General features: G+C 57.8%; 1 protein-coding gene across 1 annotated transcript; it reads right to left on the minus strand.

Moving 5' to 3' along the window:
* Nucleotides 1-465: 465 nt before the first annotated feature.
* Nucleotides 466-19,549, minus strand: LOC136476298 (uncharacterized). Its single transcript, XM_066474075.1, has 5 exons — nucleotides 19,266-19,549; nucleotides 19,123-19,178; nucleotides 931-985; nucleotides 758-838; nucleotides 466-678 (listed from the first exon to the last, which is right to left on the minus strand). The coding sequence occupies exons 1-5, from the start codon at nucleotides 19,468-19,470 to the stop codon at nucleotides 470-472; spliced, it is 606 nt and encodes a 201-aa protein (XP_066330172.1). The 5' UTR covers nucleotides 19,471-19,549; the 3' UTR covers nucleotides 466-469.
* Between the last annotated feature and the right edge of the window lie 2,689 nt (nucleotides 19,550-22,238).

The raw sequence follows: 22,238 nt of genomic DNA on the forward strand, positions 1-22,238 counted from the left end.
GGTAGCGCCAATTGAAGAAAAGCTTGTCCAACACTGGTTGAGATGGTTTGAACATGTGCAACGAAGACCTCCAGAGGCACCGGTGCGTAGTGGAATCCTAAGCCAGGATAGTAACGTGAAGAGAGGCAGAGGAAGACCGAAGCTGACTTGGGTAAAGGCAATAAAAGGAGACTTAAAAGGATGGAATATACCCAAAGACTTAGCCTTAGATAGAAGTACTTGGAAGACAGCTATTCACGTGCCTGAACCTTGATTGCTTCTGATGGGTTTCAACTCTAGCCTACCCCAACTTGTTTGGGACTTAAAGGCTTTGTTGTTGTTGTTGTTGTATATCCTGATGTCTGAGTATGTTACAATGTTGTACACATCAGCATGTATCCAGCATTACTTTTGCAGTAAGAACGAAGTCAACAAACACAAATCCGCAGTATAAATATATTTCACAAATTGACAAAACCAACATACCGATCTAGTCCTCATCTTCATCAGGAATGAGTATAACAGGACCCTTGACCATGCTATCACTATGCCCAATAAGTTCCTGAGCAGCCTTTGCAAGGAACTCTTCTGCAGCAGCACGGACAGACTTCTTTTCTGGTAAAGGCTCAGGCTTTCTCTTCTGCCCAGACCAACTCCGCCTTTCTCCTCTACTTATTTCCTGCATGCTCCTCTTCTGATCTGAATAAAAAAAAATCAAATCTCATTTCCATGCCATAATAATCAAGAATCCACACAAACTTAACTGCCAAATATGTACCAGATGTCAGATGGGAAAGTGAGTGTCCAATAAACCTTGCTGCTGCTTGTGTATTTATTGTAGTAGTAGGGCGGAGTGGTGCTGCAATTCAATTCAGGTAGTAACTGAGTACCAGCATTACATATTTCAGATAAAAAAAGAAATGAATAAGCATGAAATACAGAGTAAAGTACCCTTGTCCCATGCCACAAATTGATTTAACTTCTCCTGCCATAGGCTTAACCTTTCCTGGAAAGAAACGAATCAGAACTCAGGAAATAAAACTTCCAACTGCAGGGCCAAACTAGCTGACAAATCAAATATTGCATTTCTTCACTAGGCGAATAGCTGGAAAGCATGGTTTTTAAGGCTGCAAGGCGAGACATGGCGAGCCACTCATTTGAGTCGACTAGGCAATGCGCGAAGGTTCTAGGGCTACAGCCACGGCACCACCTCGCCGCCGGTCGACGTTCAAGCCTCGCCCTCCGATCGTTCACTCCTACAACCTCAGATCGGTACGAGGGAGACCGCAACATCATACCAACCTGGTATCGGCCATGTCGATCCCGCTGCCCTCCACCACCGTGCCCCCGCTCTCCGCGGCGGACCCGCCAGGCACCACCGCACTGCTGTCCGCGGTCTCCACGTCGGCCAGGGTGCCGCAATCCTCGCTGCAGATGGCCGCGGGTGCATCGTCCTCCGCCGTGGGCGTCATGACGAACGAGCAGTTGACGGCGGCTGTCCTTGACCTCGGCAAGATGGTGGCCGGGATTCATGGGTTCCTGCTGGGGCCGCAGCCGAACCCGCCGCCGCCGCCCCCAGCGTCTTCGACCGCCCTGTACTCCTACGGGATGCCACACGACGACACGGCGACCACCACCTCACCAGCGCCGTCGGTTCTCCCCGCTGGTGTGCCGATCCAGGACATCAAGTTCCCTCACTCGCCGTCCCCGATACCGGCGTGGCTCACGGGCGCCTCGCCGCCGGTCTACTCCACCACGCCGACGCGTACGTCGATTCCGCAGGCGCCCCACATCACCGCGGGTTTCGGCCATGGGGGCGCTCCGGCGTTGGGCACCCTCTACAGCGGCGTCGATGGGGCCCTCTTCCACGGCTCCAGCCTCTGGCCGCCCCCGGCGTCTGACGCGGCTCCATCGGCGGCCGCCCCCGCGGCGTTCGGCACGACGGAGTTCCAGCCGAAGGGCTACAAGCTGGACTTCACCACGTACGACGGCTCCATGGATCTGCTGAACTGGCTTACACACTGTGAGCAATTCTTCTGGGGCCAGCGCACACCGGTGGCACAACGGACGTGGATGGCCTCGTACCACCTCACCGGCGCCGCTCAAACATGGTTCTATGCCCTCTTGCTGGACGAGGGTATGCCCTCCTGGGAGCGCTTCAAGGAGCTGTGCCGCCTTCGTTTCGGGCCACCCATCTATGGCTCGCGGTTGGCCGAGTTGTGTTGGCTGCCGTTCCACTCCACGGTCCAGGAGTTCGCAGACCGCTTCCAGACGATCCTCGCGCACTCCCGGGACATCTCCACGCGCCAGAAGGCGGAGCTCTTCGTCAGCGGTCTCCCGGAACACATTCGGGTGGACGTCGCGATGCGCGTCCCGCCCGACCTCCAGTCGGCGATGTTCCTGGCCCGCGCCTTTGAGAGCCGCGCCACGGCCACGGCAGCCCTGCAGCAGTCGTCGCAGCAGCGCGGCGCTCGTCCACCGCCACGGCCGGCCCTTCCTCCACGCCCTCAGGGGGCGGCCGCGGGCCCTGCGGCCGCACCGAGCGTCCCAGCACCGACTGCCCCGGGCGCAGCGGCACCGGCCCAGCCGTTCCGCCGTCTCTCGCCGGCTGAGATGCAAGAGCGCCGCCGCCAAGGCCTCTGCTACAACTGTGATGAACAGTATGTGCGTGGGCACATCTGCCCCCGCCTGTTCTACCTGGAGGCGGACGACTTCGTCGACGACGACGGGGCGCCAGCAGAGGACGCTGTGGCCGCAGCCTTGCCTGAGGAGCCGCACGTCGACGGGGCCGCCCACGCTCACGCTCTTGTGGTTTCTATGCACGCTCTTGCAGGGATCAGGACCTACCACACGATGCTTCTTCCGGTGATGATCAAGGGCGAGCGCCTCCTCGCCTTGTTGGACACCGGCTCCACCCACACCTTCCTCCAGGGCGCGGCCATGCGCCGCCTTGGGCTTGCTCCGCAGGGGGGCGACCAGCGCCGTGTCACGGTCGCCAGCGGCGAGCGCGTGCCGTGCGAGGGGATCGCCCGCGACGTCCCCGTCATCATCAGTGGGGCGCCCTTCTCCATCACCTGCGTCGGGCTCGCGCTGGGCTGTTTCGACTTCATCCTGGGCGTCGACTTCCTCGGCACGTTGGGCCCCCTCACCTGTGACTTCGAGTGGCTCACCGTGTCCTTCCAGCGGGACGGCCGCCGCGTCACGTGGCAGTGTGTGTGTTATGACCGGCATCCAGTACTCCAGGCGAAGGCCCAGCAGTGGCTAGAGGATGCCGGCGGGTTAGGGGGCTCAAGGCCCATATTTATCATATTTTACATAATATTAGAGTTATTTTCTATTATTATTCAGAGACATATAAATACCTGTAAACTCTATTGAGGAAATTAAGCAGAAACAATTATTGTTTCCGGCTTCCTCAGGGAGCCGGGAGAAACCCTAGCCGCCTCCTCTCTTCCGTGAACAGTACCAAGGCACTGTAGCGTTGGTACTGTAGCGCCACCACCCTCTCCCTTCGCGAGATCACGGCGCCCCGCCGTGGTCCATCGCAGTTTAAGCCTCGACCCCCGATCACTCACCGCTACAACCTACGCTCGGTCAGAGGAGGAACCTCGGTTCCTATCAGCTTGGTACCAGAGACCTTGTCGATCATGGACACCTCCGCTGTCTCCTCCGCCGCGCCATCGCCAGCGATCCCGCCGGTGCCGACCGCCTCCACCGCGCCCCCTGCTACGGCGGGCGTTTTGGTGGTGCCGCCCTCCCAATCCTTGCCGACCACCGTCGCGCCGCGGCGGGTGTTAACGCCCGAGGAGGTGACGACCTCCACCGTCAATCTCAGCCATGGCATGAAGGAGCTGCAGGACATGATGAAGGCGTTTCTGAGCGGCCAGTACGTGGTTACACCACCACAGCTGTCACATCCTCCTCCGCCGCTGTCGTTGCCCTCATCCGTCTCGGTGCCGCAAATCACCTACCCCTACGGGATGCCTACGGACTCCATGCCGTCGCCGTCGACTTCCGTTCAGCCGTCGGTGTCCCAGGTCCCGATCCATATGCTGCAATTTCCGCACTCGCCGTCGCCGATTCCGGCTTGGGCCCTTGGATCCTCGGCGGCGCACCACTCCATGACCGCGCCACTATACTCCTCGGCGCCGCCTCGGTCCACCATCCCTCAGGCTCCATCGACGGTCGCCCATGGGGGACCCTATGCAGCAGGGACCCTGTACGGCGGCGTGGACGGGCCGCTGCTCCACGACACCAGCGCCTCCGTGGCGGCCTACGCGGCCGTGCCACCTGGGGCCGACCAGGAGGGTCCCTACGAGCGCCCTCAACAGGCCATGGGGGGCGGTCTCGACCGCTTGCCGCCCAAGACGCATCGCCTCGAGTTCGCAACGTACGACGGCTCGGAAGACCCCCTGAATTGGCTCAACCACTGCGAGCAATTCTTCCGGGGCCAACGATGGCCGGCCTCCGACAGAACGTGGATTGCGTCGTACCACCTCCGGGGCCTGGCGCAAACCTGGTACTACGCCCTCGAGCAGGATGAGGGCATGCCTTCTTGGGAGCGCTTCGTTGAGCTGTGCCGCCAACGCTTCGGACCGCCAGTTCGCGGTACTCGGCTGGCGGAGTTGGGGCGCTTGCCGTTCCAATCTACGGTCCAGGAGTTCGCCGACCGCTTTCAGGCGGTGTCCTGCCATGCACGTGGCGTCTCGGCCAAACAGAAGGCCGATCTCTTCGTCGGGGGCCTTCCCGAGTACATTCGGGTGGATGTGGAGATGCGCGATCCCCAGGACATCCAGACGGCCATGTACTTGGCACGGGCTTTCGAGCGTCGGGCGGCGGCCATGCCCACGGCGCCACCCCCGCGGGGTGCCCGGCCTCCACCTCGTCCCGGCCTGCCCCCGCGTGCCCCGCCACCAGCAGCGGGGGCTCCAGCTCAGCCGGGCGCTGGCCCCGCGGGTGGGCAGGGCGCCCCTCCCGTGCGTCAGTTCCGTCGCCTCACGCCAGCGGAACAGTTGGAGCGCCGCCGTCAAGGGCTGTGCTTCAACTGCGACGAGCCCTATGTCCGGGGCCATGTGTGCCCCCGGCTGTTTTACCTCGAGTCTACGGACTTCGTCGACGAGGCAGCCGGGGAGGTGCCTGCTGCAGAAGCCGACGCAACCGCCTTTCCAGACGAGCCGACCGGCCAAGGTGTGGCCGGTGATGCAGCAGACGCTGCTAACGCCCTTGTCGTTTCTCTCCATGCTGTTGCAGGAATCCGGCCGCCCAACGCCATGCTGCTCCCCGTCACCGTCAAAGACGAGAGTTTCCTCGCCCTCCTCGACACCGGCTCCACTCATAATTTTGTCCAAGGGGTTGTGTTGCGCCGTTTGGGCCTGTCTCCAGCTGGGGGTGACCACCTCCGTGTCACGGTCGCCAATGGTGAGCACGTGGCGTGTGAGGGCATTGCTCGGAACGTGCCCGTCCGCATCGGCGACGAGGACTTCACCATCACGTGTTGGCCTCAACCTGGGCGCCTTCGACTTCATCATCGGCTTCGACTTCATTCGCACATTGGGCCCCATGTTGTGGGACTGCGACGCCCTTACCATGGCATTCTGGAGGGAGGGCCGCCGCGTCACCTGGCAGGGCGTGCCCGGACCTCAGACGCCCTCCCCACAGCAGCTGGTGACCGCGGTCACGACTGACCCGCGGCTACCTCTCCTGGATCGCCTGTTGGCGCAGCACGGTGACATCTTCGACGAGCCTACTGGGCTCCCTCCGGCGCGCCCCTACAACCACCGCATCCACCTGCTGCCCGGGACGGCCCCAGTGGTGGTGCGGCCGTACCGATACCCGCAGCTGCAGAAGGACGAGCTCGAGCGCCAATGTGCAGCGATGCTTGCCCAAGGGATCATTCGGCCGAGTACTTCGCCGTTCTCCGCGCCCGTCCTGCTGGTGCGCAAGGCGGACAAGTCGTGGCGCTTCTGCATCGACTACCGCTCCCTCAACGCCAAGACCTCCAAGGACAAATTCCCAATTCCGGTGGTGGACGAGTTGCTGGATGAGCTCCATGGGGCTCGTTTCTTCACCAAGCTTGACCTTCGTTCCGGCTATCATCAGGTGCGCATGCACCCGGAGGACATCGACAAGACGGCTTTCCGCACCCATCAGGGCCACTTCGAGTTTCTGGTGATGCCATTTGGGCTCTCCAATGCCCCGGCAACCTTCCAGGCGCTGATGAATGACGTCCTTCGGCCTTACCTGCGGCGGTTTGTGCTGGTATTTTTTGATGATATATTAATTTATAGTCCATCATGGGCCGAGCACTTGCAGCATGTCAACATCGTCCTCCACGCGCTTCGGGTACACCACCTTCACTTGAAACGATCCAAGTGCTCGTTTGGCGCATCGTCGGTGGCCTACCTGGGCCACGTGATCTCCGAGGGCAGCGTCGCCATGGACGCTGACAAGGTCGCCGCCGTGGCTGCGTGGCCCCTGCCGCGCTCTGCCCGTGGCCTGCGTGGTTTCCTCGGCCTCGCGGGCTACTACCGGAAATTCATTTAGGACTTCGGCATCATCGCCGCCCCACTCACGCATCTCTTGCGGCGGGACGCGTTTGTGTGGGACGACGATGCTTCGGGGGCATTCGAGGCGCTCAAGCGCGCTTTGACCACAGGACCTGTTCTTCAGATGCCAGACTTTACTAAGCCCTTCGTGGTCGACTGCGACGCGTCGGGCGTAGGGTTCGGCGCCGTCCTCCACCAGGGCATCGGGCCCCTCACCTACTTCAGCCATCCCTTCGCGGCCCGTCACATCAACCTGGCGGCCAACGAGCGGGAGTTGATCGGCTTGGTTCAGGCCGTTCATCATTGGCGCCCATATTTGTGGGGGCGCCACTTTTTGGTTCGCACTGACCATTACAGCTTGAAATTTTTGCTTGATCAACGATTGTCTACAGTTCCGCAGCATCAATGGATCAGCAAGCTATTTGGTTTCGACTTCTCGGTAGAGTACCGTCCGGGCCGCTTGAACATCGTGGCAGACGCTCTCTCTCGCCGGGACTTGGCAGATGGGGGGGCAGCCGTCCTGGTGGCCGCGGCTGCAGCAGCCCTCCCCGTGTCGGGACCATCCTTCGAGCTTTTGGACGCCATCCGGCGGGCAACAGCAGCCGCGCCTGACGCCCAGCAACTGCTGGCGCAACTCCAGGCGGGGGAGCTGGCGGCCCCATGGCGCCTGGCCGACGGCCTTCTGATCCATGGCTCCCGCGTCTACGTGCCGGACCAAGGGGACTTGCGCTAGCAAGTGCTCCTCTTGGCTCACTCAGCTGGCCATCAGGGCACCCAGAAGACGCTACATCGACTCCGTGCAGATTTCTACATCCCTCGTGATCGTGTGTTGGTGCAGGACCTGGTGCATTCTTGCACCACATGCCAGCGCAATAAGACGGAGACGGTTCAGCCCGCGGGCTTGCTGCAGCCCATAGACGTCCCCACCCAAGTGTGGGCGGATATCTCGCTGGACTTCATCGAGGGCTTGCCCAAGGTTGCGGGCAAGTCAGTCATCCTCACGGTGGTGGATCGCTTCTCCAAGTACGCCCACTTCATCGCGCTCGGCCACCCCTACACTGCTACGTCCGTCGCTCGTGCCTTCTTCGACGGCATCGTTCGCCTTCATGGGTTTCCGCTGTCCATTGTCAGCGACCGGGACCCCGTGTTCACCGGGCACGTTTGGCGAGACATCTTCAAGATGGCGGGCGTCCAGTTGCGCATGAGCACAGCTTTCCATCCGCAAACGGATGGCCAGTCCGAAGTGGTGAACAAGGTCATCGCCATGTACCTCCGTTGTGTGATGGGGGATCGCCCCGCGCGTGGGTGGATTGGCTGTCGTGGGCGGAGTACTGCTACAACACCTCCTTCCACACGGCTCTTCGCGCCACACCGTTTGAGGTCGTCTACGGTCGCCCTCCTCCGCCGCTGCTGCCCTATTCGCCGGGTACAGCTCGGACTGAGGCTGCAGATGCGCTTCTTCAGTCCCGTGATGAGATCCTCGCCGAGGTGCGCCAACGTCTTTTGCAAGCTCAGCAGCTGTCCAAAAAATATTATGATGCCGGCCACCGCGATGTCGAGTTCCAGGTGGGCGACTGGGTGTGGCTGCGGCTGCTCAACCGCACAGCCCATGCACTCTCTCCAGGGGCCAAGGGCAAACTCGGCCCTCGCTATGCCGGGCCGTTCTGCGTCTTGGAGCGTCTTGGAGCGGTGGCGTATCGTCTACAGCTGCCCGAGGGTGCCCGTCTTCATGATGTCTTCCACGTGGGATTGCTCAAGCGCCACCGTGGTGACGCTCCAGCAACGCCGGCCAGCCTGGCGCCGACCTTTGACGGCCGTTACACTCTTGCCCCGGCCAAGGCGCTACGTGTCCAGCGACGCCGTGACACCTGGCAGGTGCTGATCCAGTGAGATGGTTTTCCAGAAGAGGATGCGACATGGGAGTCCGTCGACGAGTTCCGCTCCTACCCCGACTTCCAGCTCGAGGACGAGCTGTTTCAGAAGGCGGGGAGAGATGTTATGACCGGCATCCAGTACTCCAGGCGAAGGCCCAGCAGTGGCTAGAGGATGCCGGCGGGTTAGGGGGCTCAAGGCCCATATTTATCATATTTTACATAATATTAGAGTTATTTTCTATTATTATTCAGAGACATATAAATACCTGTAAACTCTATTGAGGAAATTAAGCAGAAACAATTATTGTTTCCGGCTTCCTCAGGGAGCCGGGAGAAACCCTAGCCGCCTCCTCTCTTCCGTGAACAGTACCAAGGCACTGTAGCGTTGGTACTGTAGCGCCGCCATCTTCTCCCTTCGCGAGATCACAGCGCCCCGCCGTGGTCCATCGCGGTTTAAGCCTCGACCCCCGATCACTCACCGCTACAACCTACGCTCGGTCAGAGGAGGAACCTCGGTTCCTATCAGTGTGGGCGCCCCGGGCACGCCCTCCCAGCAGCGTTCGTTGGCCACGGTCGCCACGGACCCGCAACAACCGCTGCTGGACGAGCTTCTACTTCAACACAGCGCCGTCTTCGACACGTCGCGCGGTCTCCCTCCGGCCCGCCCCTACAACCACCGCATCCACCTGTTGCCGGGGACCGCTCCGGTAGCTGTGCGGCCTTACCGGTACCCGCAGCTGTAGAAGGATGAGCTCGAGCGGTAGTGTGCTGCCATGTTGGAGCAGGGCATCATCCGCCTCAGTACCTCTCCGTTTTCTGCACCGGTGCTACTGGTCAAGAAGGCGGACGGGTCGTGGCGCTTTTGCATCGACTACCGGGCGCTCAACGACCGCACGTCCAAGGACAAGTTCCCGATCCCGGTGGTTGACGAGCTCCTCAACGAGCTCCATGGAGCGAAGTTCTTCACCAAGCTCGACCTCCGCTCCGGGTACCACCAGGTGCGGATGCGCCCGACGGACGTCGAGAAGACCGTCTTCCGCACGCACCACGGCCACTTCGAGTTCCTGGTGATGCCGTTTGGGCTCTCCAATGCCCCGGCAACTTTCTAGGCGTTGATGAACGATGTGCTCCACCCGTTTCTACGCAAGTTTGTGCTGGTTTTCTTCGACGACATTCTCATTTACAGCTCGTCGTGGTCCGAGCACCTCCAACACATGGGCCTCGTCTTCACCGCCTTGCGAGCACACGGTCTCTTTTTAAAGAGGTCGAAGTGCTCCTTCGGGGCCCTCTCCGTCGCCTACCTCGGCCACGTCATCTCCGCCGACGGCGTCGCTATGGACAGCGACAAGGTGGCCGCGGTCGCTTCTTGGCCAACGCCGCGCTCCCCGCGGGGCGTGCGCGGCTTCCTGGGGCTCGCCAGCTACTACCGGAAGTTCATCCACGACTTCAGCTCCATTGCGGCGCCCCTCACGCGTCTCCTACGGAAGGAGGCGTTCGTCTGGACAACTGAGGCGGACGAGGCTTTCGTTGCCCTCAAGCGGGCGCTCTCGTCGGCGCCGGTCCTGCAGATGCCTGACTTCAAGCGCCAGTTTGTGGTCAACTGCGACGCCTCCGGCGCCGGGTTTGGCGCCGTTCTGCACCAGGGGGCGGGACCCCTGGCCTTCTTCAGTCGACCGTTCGCCACCCGCCATGTCAAATTGGCGGCGTACGAGCGCGAGCTCATTGGGCTGGTGCAAGCAGTCCGCCACTGGCGCCCGTACTTGTGGGGGCGCCGGTTCCTCGTCCGCACCGACCACTACAGCCTGAAGTTCCTCCTGGACCAGCGGCTTTTCACCGTGCCCCAGCACCAGTGGATCAGCAAGCTGTTCGGGTCCCGACTTCACCGTCGAGTACCGTCCCGGGCGGCTCAACTCGGCTGCCGACACGCTGTCCCGCCGCGACGAGGAGGCTGCGTCGCTGTGTGCCCTGTCCAGGCCGTCCTTCGACCTCTACGCCGACATCCGCCGGGCCACCACGACCGACCCGGTCGCGTAGGACCTGCTGCAGCAGCTGGCGGCTGGCTCCCTGGACGCGCCGTGGGCAGCCGGGGACGGTTTCCTCCTCCACGGCAAGTGCATCTACGTTCCGGCCCTCGACAACCTGCGTCACCAGGTGGTGGCCCTTGCACACTCGGCTGGGCATGAGGGGGTCCAGAAAACCCTTGTGCGCCTCTGAGGTGATTTCTACGTCCCCGGCGATCGCCAGCTGGTGCACGACTTCGTCCGCTCCTGCGACGTGTGCCAGCGAAACAAGACGCCGACCACTCAGCCGGCCGGCCTGCTTCAGCCCCTGGACATCCCGTCCTAGGTGTGGGCTGATATCTCCATGGACTTCATCGAGAGTCTTCCAAAGGTGCACGGCAAGTCGGTGATTCTGACGGTGGTGGATCGCTTCTCGAAGTACGCCCATTTCATCGTCCTCAGCCACCCCTACACCGCCGCCTCGGTCGCCCGCGCCTTCTTCGAGGGGATTGTGCGCCTGCACGGCTTCCCCAACTCCATCGTCAGCGACCGCGACCCGGTCTTCACCAGCAATCTGTGGCGTGACCTCTTCAAGTGTGCAGGTGTGAAGCAGCGACTTAGCACGGCGTTCCACCCCCAGACTGACGGCCAGTCGGAGGTCGTCAACAAGGTGATCACGATGTACTTGCGCTGTGCGACCGGTGATCGGCCGCGCTCGTGGGTCGACTGGCTCTCCTGGGCGGAGTACTGCTACAACACCTCATACCACTCCACGCTCCGGGCAACGCCGTTCGAGGTGGTGTACAGGCGCCCCCCACCCTCCCTTCTTCTGCACCAGGAGGGGGCGGCCCAGACAGAGGTGGTGGACGCCATGCTGCGGGATCGGGACGTGTTCCTAGAGGAGGTTCGCAAGCGTCTTCTCCAAGCGCAGCAGTACGCCAAGCGGTACTACGACGAGCACCATCGCGAGGTGGAGTTTGACGTGGGAGCATGGGTGCTGCTCCGCCTGCTGCACCGACCCACCCATGCTCTCGCCTCGCCATCGAAGGGCAAGCTGCGTCCACGCTACGCCGGGCCGTTCCAGATCGTCGAGCGCATTGGCCCTGTGGCCTACCGCCTCCACCTTACTGCGGAGGCGCGCCTGCATGACGTCTTCCATGTGGGGCTGTTGAAGCCCTACAACTACACCGGCTATCCACCTTCAGGTCCGGCCGTGCTGCCCCTGGTCCAGGATGGGCGGCTGTTGCCGGCGCCCGAGCAGGTGCTGCGTGCCCAGCTGCGACGGGGTGCTTGGCGCCTACTAGTCAAGTGGCAAGGTCTTCCGGAAGATGATGCGACATGGGAGCCACTGGAGGACTTCAAGGCTCTCTAACCCGATGTCCAGCTCGAGGACGAGCTGTTTGCCGAGGCGGGGAGAGATGTTATGACCGGGCTGCAGTACTCCAGGCGCCAGCCCAATAGTGGCTAATAAGCCATATTTATTAATTTCGGGATTTATTTTTATATAATTAGCAGATGACTTGAGGGGTTAATTAGCAAAAGGATATTTAGTTCTACAAATACTTTGTAATCAGGATTATTGAGATTAAGCAGAAACAATCTATTGTTTCCGGCTTCCCCTGGGAGCCGGGAGTGCCTAACCCTAGCCGCCTCTACTGTTCACGCGTGAACAGTGCCGCCGACTGTAGCTGCGCGAAGGTTCTAGGGCTACAGCCGCAGCCGCCGCTCCCTCGCTGCAGCCACGGCACCACCTCGCCGCCGGTCGACATTCAAGCCTCGCCCTCCGATCGTTCACTCCTACAACCTCAGATCGGTACGAGGGAGACCGCAGCAGCATACCAATGACATTAGGAGTTGGAACAATTTTCTGGTTTATTTCCAAATGCCATGCCAACCTGAAGGGTTGGGGGTACATATTTATAGGCTGCTAGACAGCCAAGCATATGCCAAGATGCTAGTCTAAGATATTGTCCTAGATGCTAAGATGATGTCCTCTAGTCTAAGATACTGTTCTAAAAACAGACAATGCAACCACAAGGACCATGTGACCAGTACAGCCCCACAAAGACTAACCCACACGAGACTTATCCCATCATTCTCCTCCTAAGTCTTGTGCGTCGTCCTGTGGGAAAGTTGAACCATCCTGATCTTGGAGCAGAGCTCAAGGAACTTGATTCTCCCAAGGGGCTTGGTGAGCAGGTCCGCAAGCTGTTCCTTGGTGTTGATGTAGCTCGCCTTGATGCTCCCTTCCTCCAAACAGCCTCGGATGAAGTGGTACCTCACCCGGATGTGCTTGTTGCGTTCATGGAACACGGGGTTCTTTGCCAGGGCCAGAGCGGACTTGCTGTCCACCCTGAGCTCCACCGCTCTAGTGTCTCTGCCGAGGAGATCACCGAGCAGTCGAGCGAGCCAGAGCGCATGAGTCGAAGCGGTGGAGGCCGCTATGTACTCGGCCTCGCAGCTGGATAGGGCCACCACCTGCTGCTTGACCGACTGCCAGCTAACGAGGCACTTGCCGAGGAAGAAAAGGATCCCGCTCGTGCTCTTGCTGGTGTCGATGTCGCCGGCGTGGTCGCTGTCGCTGTACCCAACGAAGTGTGCCGCCCTAGGGCACCTAGGGTAGTAGAGGCTGTGATCGAGAGTCCCCGCAACGTAACGGATGATCCTCTTCACAGCCTGCTGGTGCTCCGTCGTCGGTCGCTGCATGAACCGACTAAGTAGCCGATGGACAATGCCAAGTCCGGCCATGTGTGGGCGAGGTAGCGAAGGCTCCCCACAAGACGCCGGTACTGCGTAGCGTCCACCTCCGTCGTGCTGTCGCGGCTCAGCTTCAGCCTCTCCTCCATCGGAGTGAGCTAGGTTGCAGTCGGTGAGCCCAGCTAGCTCAACGACACGCTTGGCGTAGGCGGTCTGTCGAAGCATGATCCCGGAGTCATCCTGGTGCACCTCGATTCTCAGGTAGAAGGAGAGGCCCCAGGTCACTCATTTGGAAGGTGGCCTTCATCTCTTCCTTGAATGCCGCCACCTCCGCATCCTTGGTGCCGGTGATCACCAAGTCGTCGACGTAGACACCCACCAGCAAAGCATTTCCTCCACTGCCCCGTCGGTAGATGGCCGCCTTGTGCGGGCTTTGCTTGAAGCCCATCCCCTTTAGTGTGGAATCCAACTTGGCATTCCACGCCCTCGGTGCCTGTCGCAAGCCATAGAGGGCCTTGCGCAGGCGGAGCACCTTGCCCTCCTTGCCGAGGATCGCAAATCCCGGCGGTTGGTGCACGTAGACCTCCTCCTTCAAGTCGCCGTTAAGAAACACCGACTTGAGTCCATGTGATGAACACGCCAGCCCTCCTGGGCAGCTAGCGCAAGGAGTCGCATGGACTCCGTCCGTGCCACGGGAGCAAAGGCGTCGTCGAAGTCGACCCCCTCCTGCTGCACGAAACCTCGTGCCACCAAGCGAGCCTTGTGCTTGACGATGGTGCCGGCTTCATCCCTCTTCAGCTTGTACACCCACTTAAGGGTGATTGCGCGGTGACCACGAGGAAGGTCAGCAAGCTCCCAGGTGCGGTTCTTCTCGACCGCATCCATCTCCAACTGCATCGCGGCGCGCCATGCTGCGTGTCTCTCGGCCTCTGCAAACGACCGAGGCTCGCCGTCGTCACACGCAAGGTGCAACTGCGCCTCCAGGTCGTGACGCACCGGTCCCGGCACCGGCTGGTCGCCGAGAAGGTTCTCCATCGTACGGTACCGCAACGGCTCGCCGTCGTGGTACGCGTCGATGCGCTCCTCGTCGTGAGAGAGCGGAGTAGCGAGCTCAACAGGGCTGTGCTCGACACGAGCTGGTGTTGGAGTAGACGTGCCCAGAGAGGTGCCTGTCGGTGCTGGAGTGCGTGGCGATGCCGGCTGTGGTGGAGCCGGTGAAGGACTCATCGCAGCCGAGGTCCTGGCTGGAGAGCGTGGTGCTGTCGGAGTAACAGGCGCCGGGGTCGGTGGAAGCTCGGGGACTGGGGTAGACGCGCTCGCCGAAGAAAAGCTACCTACTCCCCCAGCTCCCTCGAAGTGGATGTACTCGACAGTGAAGTCATCGTACGTCGGAGCCGAGCCATCGTCCACCGCCTTGTCCCACGCCCATCCTCGCCCTTCGCCGAACACAACATCGCGCGCCGTGCGCACACGCTGTGTCTTCGGGTCGAGGATGTGGTAGGCCTTCGAGCCCTCCGCGTAGCCAATGAACACTCCCGGAGTGCTCCTGTCATCGAGCTTGCTGATGTGGCCAAGCTCCTTGGCAAACGCGAGGCAGCCGAAGACCCGTAAGTGGGAGACTGCCGGCTTGCGCCCATGCCAAGCCTCGTACGACGTCCTGCCGTCGAGCGCCTTGGTAGGCGAGCGGCTGAGGATGTAGATGGCCGACACCACCGGCTCTCCCCAGAAGACAGCCGGCATCCCCCTCTGCTTGAGAAGGGCCCGAGCCATCCCCACAACCGTCTGGTTGCGCCGCTCGACGACGCCGTTCTGCTGTGGGCTGTACGGCGCGGAGTAGTGGCGCTGAATGCCCTTATCAGCGCAGTACGACACGAATTCAGCCGCCGTGAATTCGCCGCCGTTGTCGGTGCGCAGCACGCGCAGCTTGCGGCCGCACTCCGCCTCCGCAGCAGCCTGCGAGCGCCTGATGGCGTCCGCAGCCTCTCCCTTGCTGCCGAGTACCATCACCCACATGTAGCGGGAGAGGTCGTCGACGAGCAGCAGGAAGTAGCGTCGTCCTCCCGGTGTGGCCGGTGTCACCGGGCCACACAAGTCCCCGTGCACAAGCTCGAGCCTCTCCTTGGCTCGAAAGCTCGCCCGCTGGGGAAATGGGAGTCGCCTCTGCTTCGTCAACACGCAGACGTCGCAGAGCTGCTCCACATGGTCGAGGCACGGCAGGTCTCGCACCATCTCCGTGGCACTGAGCCGCTTCAGGGCCTCGAAGTGAAGGTGCCCGAAACGCTCGTGCCACTGCCACGCCTCATCGTCCCGACGAGCAGCGAGACAAGGGTTGTGCCACCTGCACGTTAAGGACGTAGAGTTGATTTGCGCTTCTGGATACCTTGGTGAGAAGGCGGCGACGGCGATCCCAAATCCTCATGACTCCATCCTCAACCACCACGCGCGAACCGTTCTCATCCAGTTGTCCCAAGCTGATGATGGAGTTCCTCAACGTGGGGATGTAGTAGACTCCGGTGAGCAGCCTATGCTCACCGGACACGGTGGTGAAGATGACGGAGCCGACGCCCTTGATCTCCACGCCGGAGGCATCCCCAAACTTGACGGAGCCTCGGACGCTAGAGTCAAGCTTGGTGAAGAACTCCCGTCGACCGGTCATGTGATGGGTGGCGCCGGTGTCGAGGCACCACCCGTCAGTCTTGTCGTTGCTGGAGCCGTCGCCGAGGAGGGCGTGTGCTTTTGGCTCGTCAAGGTGGAGGAGAGCCGCTGCGACCGGTGCCGCTGGAGGTAGCTCGATGCTTGCATGTGCCATGAACAGAGCCGGCTCCTCCTCCGCCTGTGCGACGTGGGCCTGGCTGCGTCGTGGCTGTCGACAGTCCTTGGCCCAATGGCCAAGCTGGCCTTAGTTGCGGCAGGCGTCGTCTCGTGCCGGCTTGTGCCTGCCGGCGGCGCCGCCCTGGGCGCCTCCGCGGGCATCACCCTCGGCACGTCCTCGCACCCCAACCTGGGCGTCTCTACGCGCCTTGCGTGGCTTGCCACGCTTGCGGCCGCCTGTCGCGGAAGAAGGCTCCCCCTTCTTCCGGTCACCTTGGCTGGTAAGCCACTGCTCCCGAGTGAGAAGGAGCTTCCCGCCAGTGGTGATGGGCCCCGAGAGGGGCTGTGGCTCATCGCTGTCGACGACCTTGAGGCGACCTATCGCCTCCTCGATTGACATCGTGGAGAGATCCAGCAGAGACTCGATCGAGCGAGCCATCTGCTTGTACTTCTCGGGGACGCAGCGGAAGAGCTTTTCAACACCTCTCTCCTCGCCGTAGGTGTCATCGCCGAACTGCACCATCTTCTGCAAGAGACGGAGAGCGAAGTCATCAACGTCCTCACCTGGCTTGAAGGCCAGGTTCTCCCACTCCTTGCGAAGTGCCTACAGAGTGGACTTGCGGGCGCGGTCGCTGCCGATGCGTGCCGCAGCGATGGCGTCCCAAGCCTCCTTGGCAGTCCGCTTGTTGGTAAGCGAGAACTGCATCTCGAGCGGGACTGCAGCGATGAGGGCATCCAGCGCCCGTCGATCTAGGTCGTAGTCAACGTCGCCGTACCGGACTGCCTCCCACATGTGCCGCACCTGGAGCTTTACCCTCATCACCGCAGCCCACTCGACGTAGTTGGTCTTGGTGAGGGTAGGCCACCCACCGCCGGGGCCGATGTCCCTGACGACAGCCTGGAGCCCGTGGTAACCACGGTACCGATCCGGGGAGAGAGAGCCACGCTGCCTGTGAAGGCCGCGCTCTCCATCGATCCGTCCGCCACCGTCGCCGTGCGCGCCTCCTCCAGGAGCGCCACCGCCATGCGCGCCTCCTCCAGGAGCGCCGCCGTCGTGCGTGTCTCCTCCAGGAGCGCCGCCGTCGTGCGCGTCTCCTCCAGGAGCGCCACCGCCGTGCGCGCCTCCTCCAGGAGCGCCGCCGTCGTGCGCGCCTCCTCCAGGAGCGCCACCGGCGCGTCCGCGCCTGCCGGGGCTGCCGCCGCGCTCGTGGGCGTGCGCGGCTACCCACTGCGCCGCCCGCGCTTGTCCTGCCTCCCTCCCCAGCAACTCGAGGTCCGCGTCGGCGCTGTCGTCAGCAGAAACGGAGCAGCAGATGCTGCCGCGCAAGGCCTTGACCTCTGCTGCCGCCGCACGCGCTGCATCCGCCGCCGCCGTTGCTTCAGCCTCCGCTCTGGCTGCTGCCAGCTCCGCCGCAGCGGTCTCTGCCGCCGCTCGCTCGCGTTCCTCTGCCGCGGCAAGTTCGGCCTCCTGCCGACGCCGCGTGCTCGAGGCGACCGAGCGCTGAGACTGCCCTGCGGATATGACACGCTACCGGGGGGCTGCTGCGTGGGGAAAGGGCTGCTTCAGATGAGCTGCTGCTCGTCTGCGCAGAGGGAGAGGAGTGAGCAGGAGCGGCCGGAGCTGCTGCTGCTCCTAGCTGGGGCTGTTGTGCGGCTGGGAACGGAGATGAGCAGAAGATGCTCAGGCTACAGGATAGTACAGCTCTAATACCAGTTGTTAGTCGCTGAATTCTTACTCTTGGTAGTAGTAGAATTCTTACTCTCATCGAGAGATGATGACACTAGGAGTTGGAGTAATTTTCTGGTTTATTTCCAAATGTCATTCCAACCTGAGGGGTTGGGGTACATATTTATAGGCTGCTAGCCAGCCAAGCATATGCTAAGATGCTAGTTTAAGATGCTGTCCTATATGCTAAGATGCTGTCCTCTAAAATGCCGTCCTCTAGTCTAAGATGTTGTCTTCTAAGATGCTGTCCTCTAATCTAAGATGTCCTAAAAACAGACCATGCAGCCACAAAGACCATGTAACCAGCACAGCCCCACAAAGACCAGCCCACACATGAGACTTATCCCATCACAATAGGCAGCCCACAAATGCGTCCTTATCCCTTCTCAGGTCATCTCTCATCTCACGGACGCAGATGCAGCGCAGCCACACGCATCCCTCCTTCACGCAGGCGCAGCGCTGCCGCATCTCCCTGCTTGATGCACGCAGATGTAGCACCGCCGCATCTCCCTCCTTCACGCAGGCGCAGCGCCGCTGCATCTCCTCTCTTTTGGCTCACGCAAGTACAGCGCCGCCCTCCCTCCCTCACGCTGCTCTTGGCTGCGTGCGCTCAACCTGCCCTCCGCTCCTTCCCTACCTCTTGCTGCTGCTCTCTCAGATCCCCATCTCGATCAACCGCCGCCTCCGCCGCAGATGACCCAGGCGGCGCTGGATTTGGTTGGGGGGAGCGAGGAGGTAGCTGCACGGCCTCTCCCTATCGTTTTCCTCTGCTTTTGGCTAGGCGTCGGGGACGCCTTACTCCCTGCGAGCGCCTTGTCGCCTAGCGATGCCCAGGCGACACCTTAAAAACCATGCTGGAAAGGTACGAAGATTGAATTCATGTGGCTACATAGAACTCTTCATTCAAGGATTACAAAATATCAAACCTTTTTATAACATATAAATTCGAATAGAATAGCTGTCAAAATATGAAGACTGATTTTTTCAATTCATGCTGCATCAACATAGAACTCTTCATTAAAGAACTGTTATTATTAATTAAAACTATTCAGCCACACAAATCCTTCTCCAAAACAGCCTCTATGCTTGTACATAAACAACTCTATTCTCCCCTATCTTAATCGAAAGGCAGTGCTCCTGCCAAATCTTTCAAAAAAACAAAAACAGCCTCTATGCAAAAATGGCAACAGCAGTAAACACTACAACATGTCGAAGGTGATATTACAAACCTACAAGCTCTGTTCTGATCTAAAAGAAACCTACAGTAAATCCATGTGCATATTCAAAGGCCCATGTCAAACCTCTGCATCTTCATGCTCAATACTCCCAGGCAATATTACAAAATATACTCCCATCTTTTTTTTTCTTCTCTAAAAAAATATACCCCCCGTCGTTTTTAGTCAATAACATCAAAATCAATCCCCTACTTCAAAGGCACCCGAAAAATACACTTCGAAAGATCCAGGATTTTAGAGCTAAGAGGAGCTTACAAACTCCTTTCTGATGGGGTGCTCGTCAGGGTCAATTCCCGAACACCTTAGACGAACTGCAAAATTCCCACAAAAAGAGATAATCAGGGGGGGAAAAACCTAAGCTTGTGCAACGAGAAGGAGAAGCGTGGAAGGTGCAGTGCCTCCGAGGAGTGAGGTGGCGGCCTGCGCCACGGCGAGGAAAGCGCGCGCCCGGAGCAGGGGCGGGAGCTCGGCCACGGCGTCGGGGTCCGCCGCCGCCGCCGCGAGCAGATGGGAGAGATGGTCCCCTACGGATTCGGCAGCCGCGAGCGTCTCCTCAGCAGCCGAGACCACAGACGGCGGAACTGCCGAGGCGGCGGAGTCCATGGTTTTGGTCCTTTTGGACTTCGGGTGTAGACGGCGGCGAGGAATTCAGGGAGGCGGTCCTAGCCTCCTTCTAGGCGTGAGCAGTTGAAATAGGTCGCAGAGAGAAATCCAAGACCTGGCCTTATATTGATAAAAATTAATAAAAATAACGTTTTTAATTAGATTTCTAAATATTGCTATATATCATTATTGTCTATTTTGGATTATTCGCTAGTGAATAACAAAAAAATAAAATTAGCTCTTTAATATACGCAAAAGTTATAGAAAAAGTGTTGGATGGTTGAAGAGAGGTTTTTATTTAAATAGATCTCCAAGTAATGATTCAGATATTAAATTTAAGAAAGACTCTTAGAGATGTTTTTAGAGTTGTCAACCACTTTTGTTTTAACCTTTGGCCTTAAACCGGGCTGTTTTCTTTGATTTTTATGTAAACTCGTCTGTTTTAGGTTCTGTTCAGATCTTTAAAAAAAAGAATGAGATACAAATGAAATAAAATTTAAACACTTAGATTTTATAATCCAATTATCTATCTTAAATCTACTATTTGGATATTTTTCACTATGCAAGGACAATGAGCACTATAATAATGAGAACAAAGACAATTACTTTTTGTATCTAGAATCTAGATTCTACGTTCACTATTTAGAATACAGGTTCACTATTTAGAATATAGAATCTTACCGTGGTAATGAGATCCAAACACACCCTTAGTACTTTTTGGCTTCCCGTTAATAAACAATTACTCCTCCATCCCATATATTAAGTTAGTTTTGGTGGGAGCTTCATTTGGGTTTTATCTGTATTTAATGGGTTGTCATATATGCATTTTTGATGATGTGGTAGCATTTTCAAGAAGAGAGAAAGAATTGAATTTCATGGGGTAAAACACTGTTAGCTCGTTCCAACTCTACGAGTAACGAAATTAAATGTCTATGAAACACTAGAATGAAACCATGCATTAAGAATACTTGTCCATTTGAAAATAATGCTACGAAACTCTCCACTTAGGATGACTTTATTTGTTGTTTTAGCCCTGAGCACGGGTGATAAAGAACCTCCTTGAGGGTGGCCCAATCTTCACGACAGTAGGTCAAAGAACCGAAGATAACTTGCTGCGAACAGCGGATAACTATACCTGTCCAAGGTTGGATGCGACCAAGCAATGGGGAGAGGCACCGAACATGCGACCAAGCAATGGGGAGAGGCACCGAAACCGAGAAGACTTCGACTCGATCTCCGAACGACAACATAACCATAATCCGGAACTAATCCACATAAGACGGTGCAGCCTACTGGAAACCATAGAGCAGGAACTAGGGGATCCCAAAGGAATCTCTTCACAAGTCCAAGAAGAACAAGAAAGAACAAAGGTGTGAATAAGACACTCGGCAGCTCGGCTACAATATCAAGGGGTTTATCACTTCATCAAAAAGTTTCTAATAGCTTAGAGGCAAGGGTTTTTTATACTAGGAACAGCCCTCCTAGTTGGGTATGAAATGGACTTAGAGTTTCTAAAGTTATAGGAGGTGAAAGGCCTCCATGAGATGGAAATCCGTGGAGTCTCGCACGGATGTTTCCCTTCTGCGCAATCTTTAGTAATGTAGCCATAACTCCATCATGGGAAGTCAAAACGACAAGCCACTTGTTGCATTGGAAACTTAACTTGATTATATTTCCAACCATGTATAGTATGCACTGTGAAATGTGGCATAATGATACAGGTTTGCATGAAAAGTTCTCCATCACATCAATCCCTAGGTGACGGTTAGTCTTCTGGGTAGTTTCTACTAATATGGTCGTAACTCTTGATAAGCTTTCCATCAAATCTTTGTTGACCCCTATAGCCTTTGGGAATCAAGAGTTATGACTATTTCTTTGTGCTGGTCCGAACATGAGCACTTGTTGTTTGCACCTTGTCATAGATCATTGCACTTGTTCTCCATGTTTGTGGCCTGCTCCTCTTCATGAGTGAACCTAAGCAACATCAATGTAGAACAATTTGGTAGTATACCATCCTTAGATATGGTGAAATGACAACCAGTTAGGAATGAATTCACTTGTTCTTGTAGTTTCTTGGCACGGCTCCATGTAAGTGGACCATGATTATGTCGCTTGTGTTAGACGGTGAATGCTCTTTATGTTCCAACACATGATGAGGTGGGATGTTCTCATCATCCTCCCCCTCTTAAAAAGGAGTCATCCTCGACCTATACTCTTCTGACCCAAAGAATTGTGCTAGGCCATCGGCTCGTAGTATTGAGATAACATCACGATCTTCTTCCATAACAACAAGGTGTTTGAATCTATAATCATATAAACCAAGTAGTAGTCTTGCAGGTAGAAACCAAATGGGTTTGGAATCAAGTTTAGCTTTGACCTTGAATGGATGCTTTAGAACTAATGGGGGATGTTGTTGTCCTTGGCATGGTCTCATCAACAGGAATTAAGGAGAAATGAAAAGGGGGAGTAGTGTACAAGAAACAAGAAAGAGAGATATAGAGATAGAGATAGATATATTAGTAATTAAGAATAACGAAAAATTTAGGACAATCTTAAAGGCTAGATGGCTCCTATTATTGGATAGAGAGAGTATGTTTGGTCTTGAATTAGTAAAACTATTTTAAGAGGATGCTCTAATTAACCTATCAAAAATTTCAAGGCCTCAATTAAATAAATAATTAATCATTCACTTGCTCCAACCTCCGTCTCTTGTGATGTTGCGTTGTATTTATATTGTCATTGTTTGTGCATATCTTAGATTTTTATTC

This window comes from Miscanthus floridulus, chromosome 8 (assembly GCF_019320115.1).
Source record: "Miscanthus floridulus cultivar M001 chromosome 8, ASM1932011v1, whole genome shotgun sequence".
NCBI classification, from domain to species: domain Eukaryota; kingdom Viridiplantae; phylum Streptophyta; class Magnoliopsida; order Poales; family Poaceae; genus Miscanthus; species Miscanthus floridulus.

Coding starts and splice junctions, on each gene's coding strand:
- LOC136476298 (XM_066474075.1), bottom strand. CDS start 19,470: ATGGACTCCGCCGCCTCGGCAGTTCCGCCGTCTGTGGTCTCGGCTGCT. Junction 19,179..19,265: donor CGCCACCTCACTCCTCGGAG/GCACTGCACCTT, acceptor GGAATTTTGCAG/TTCGTCTAAGGTGTTCGGGA. Junction 986..19,122: donor ACCCCATCAGAAAGGAGTTT/GTAAGCTCCTCT, acceptor GTTTCTTTCCAG/GAAAGGTTAAGCCTATGGCA.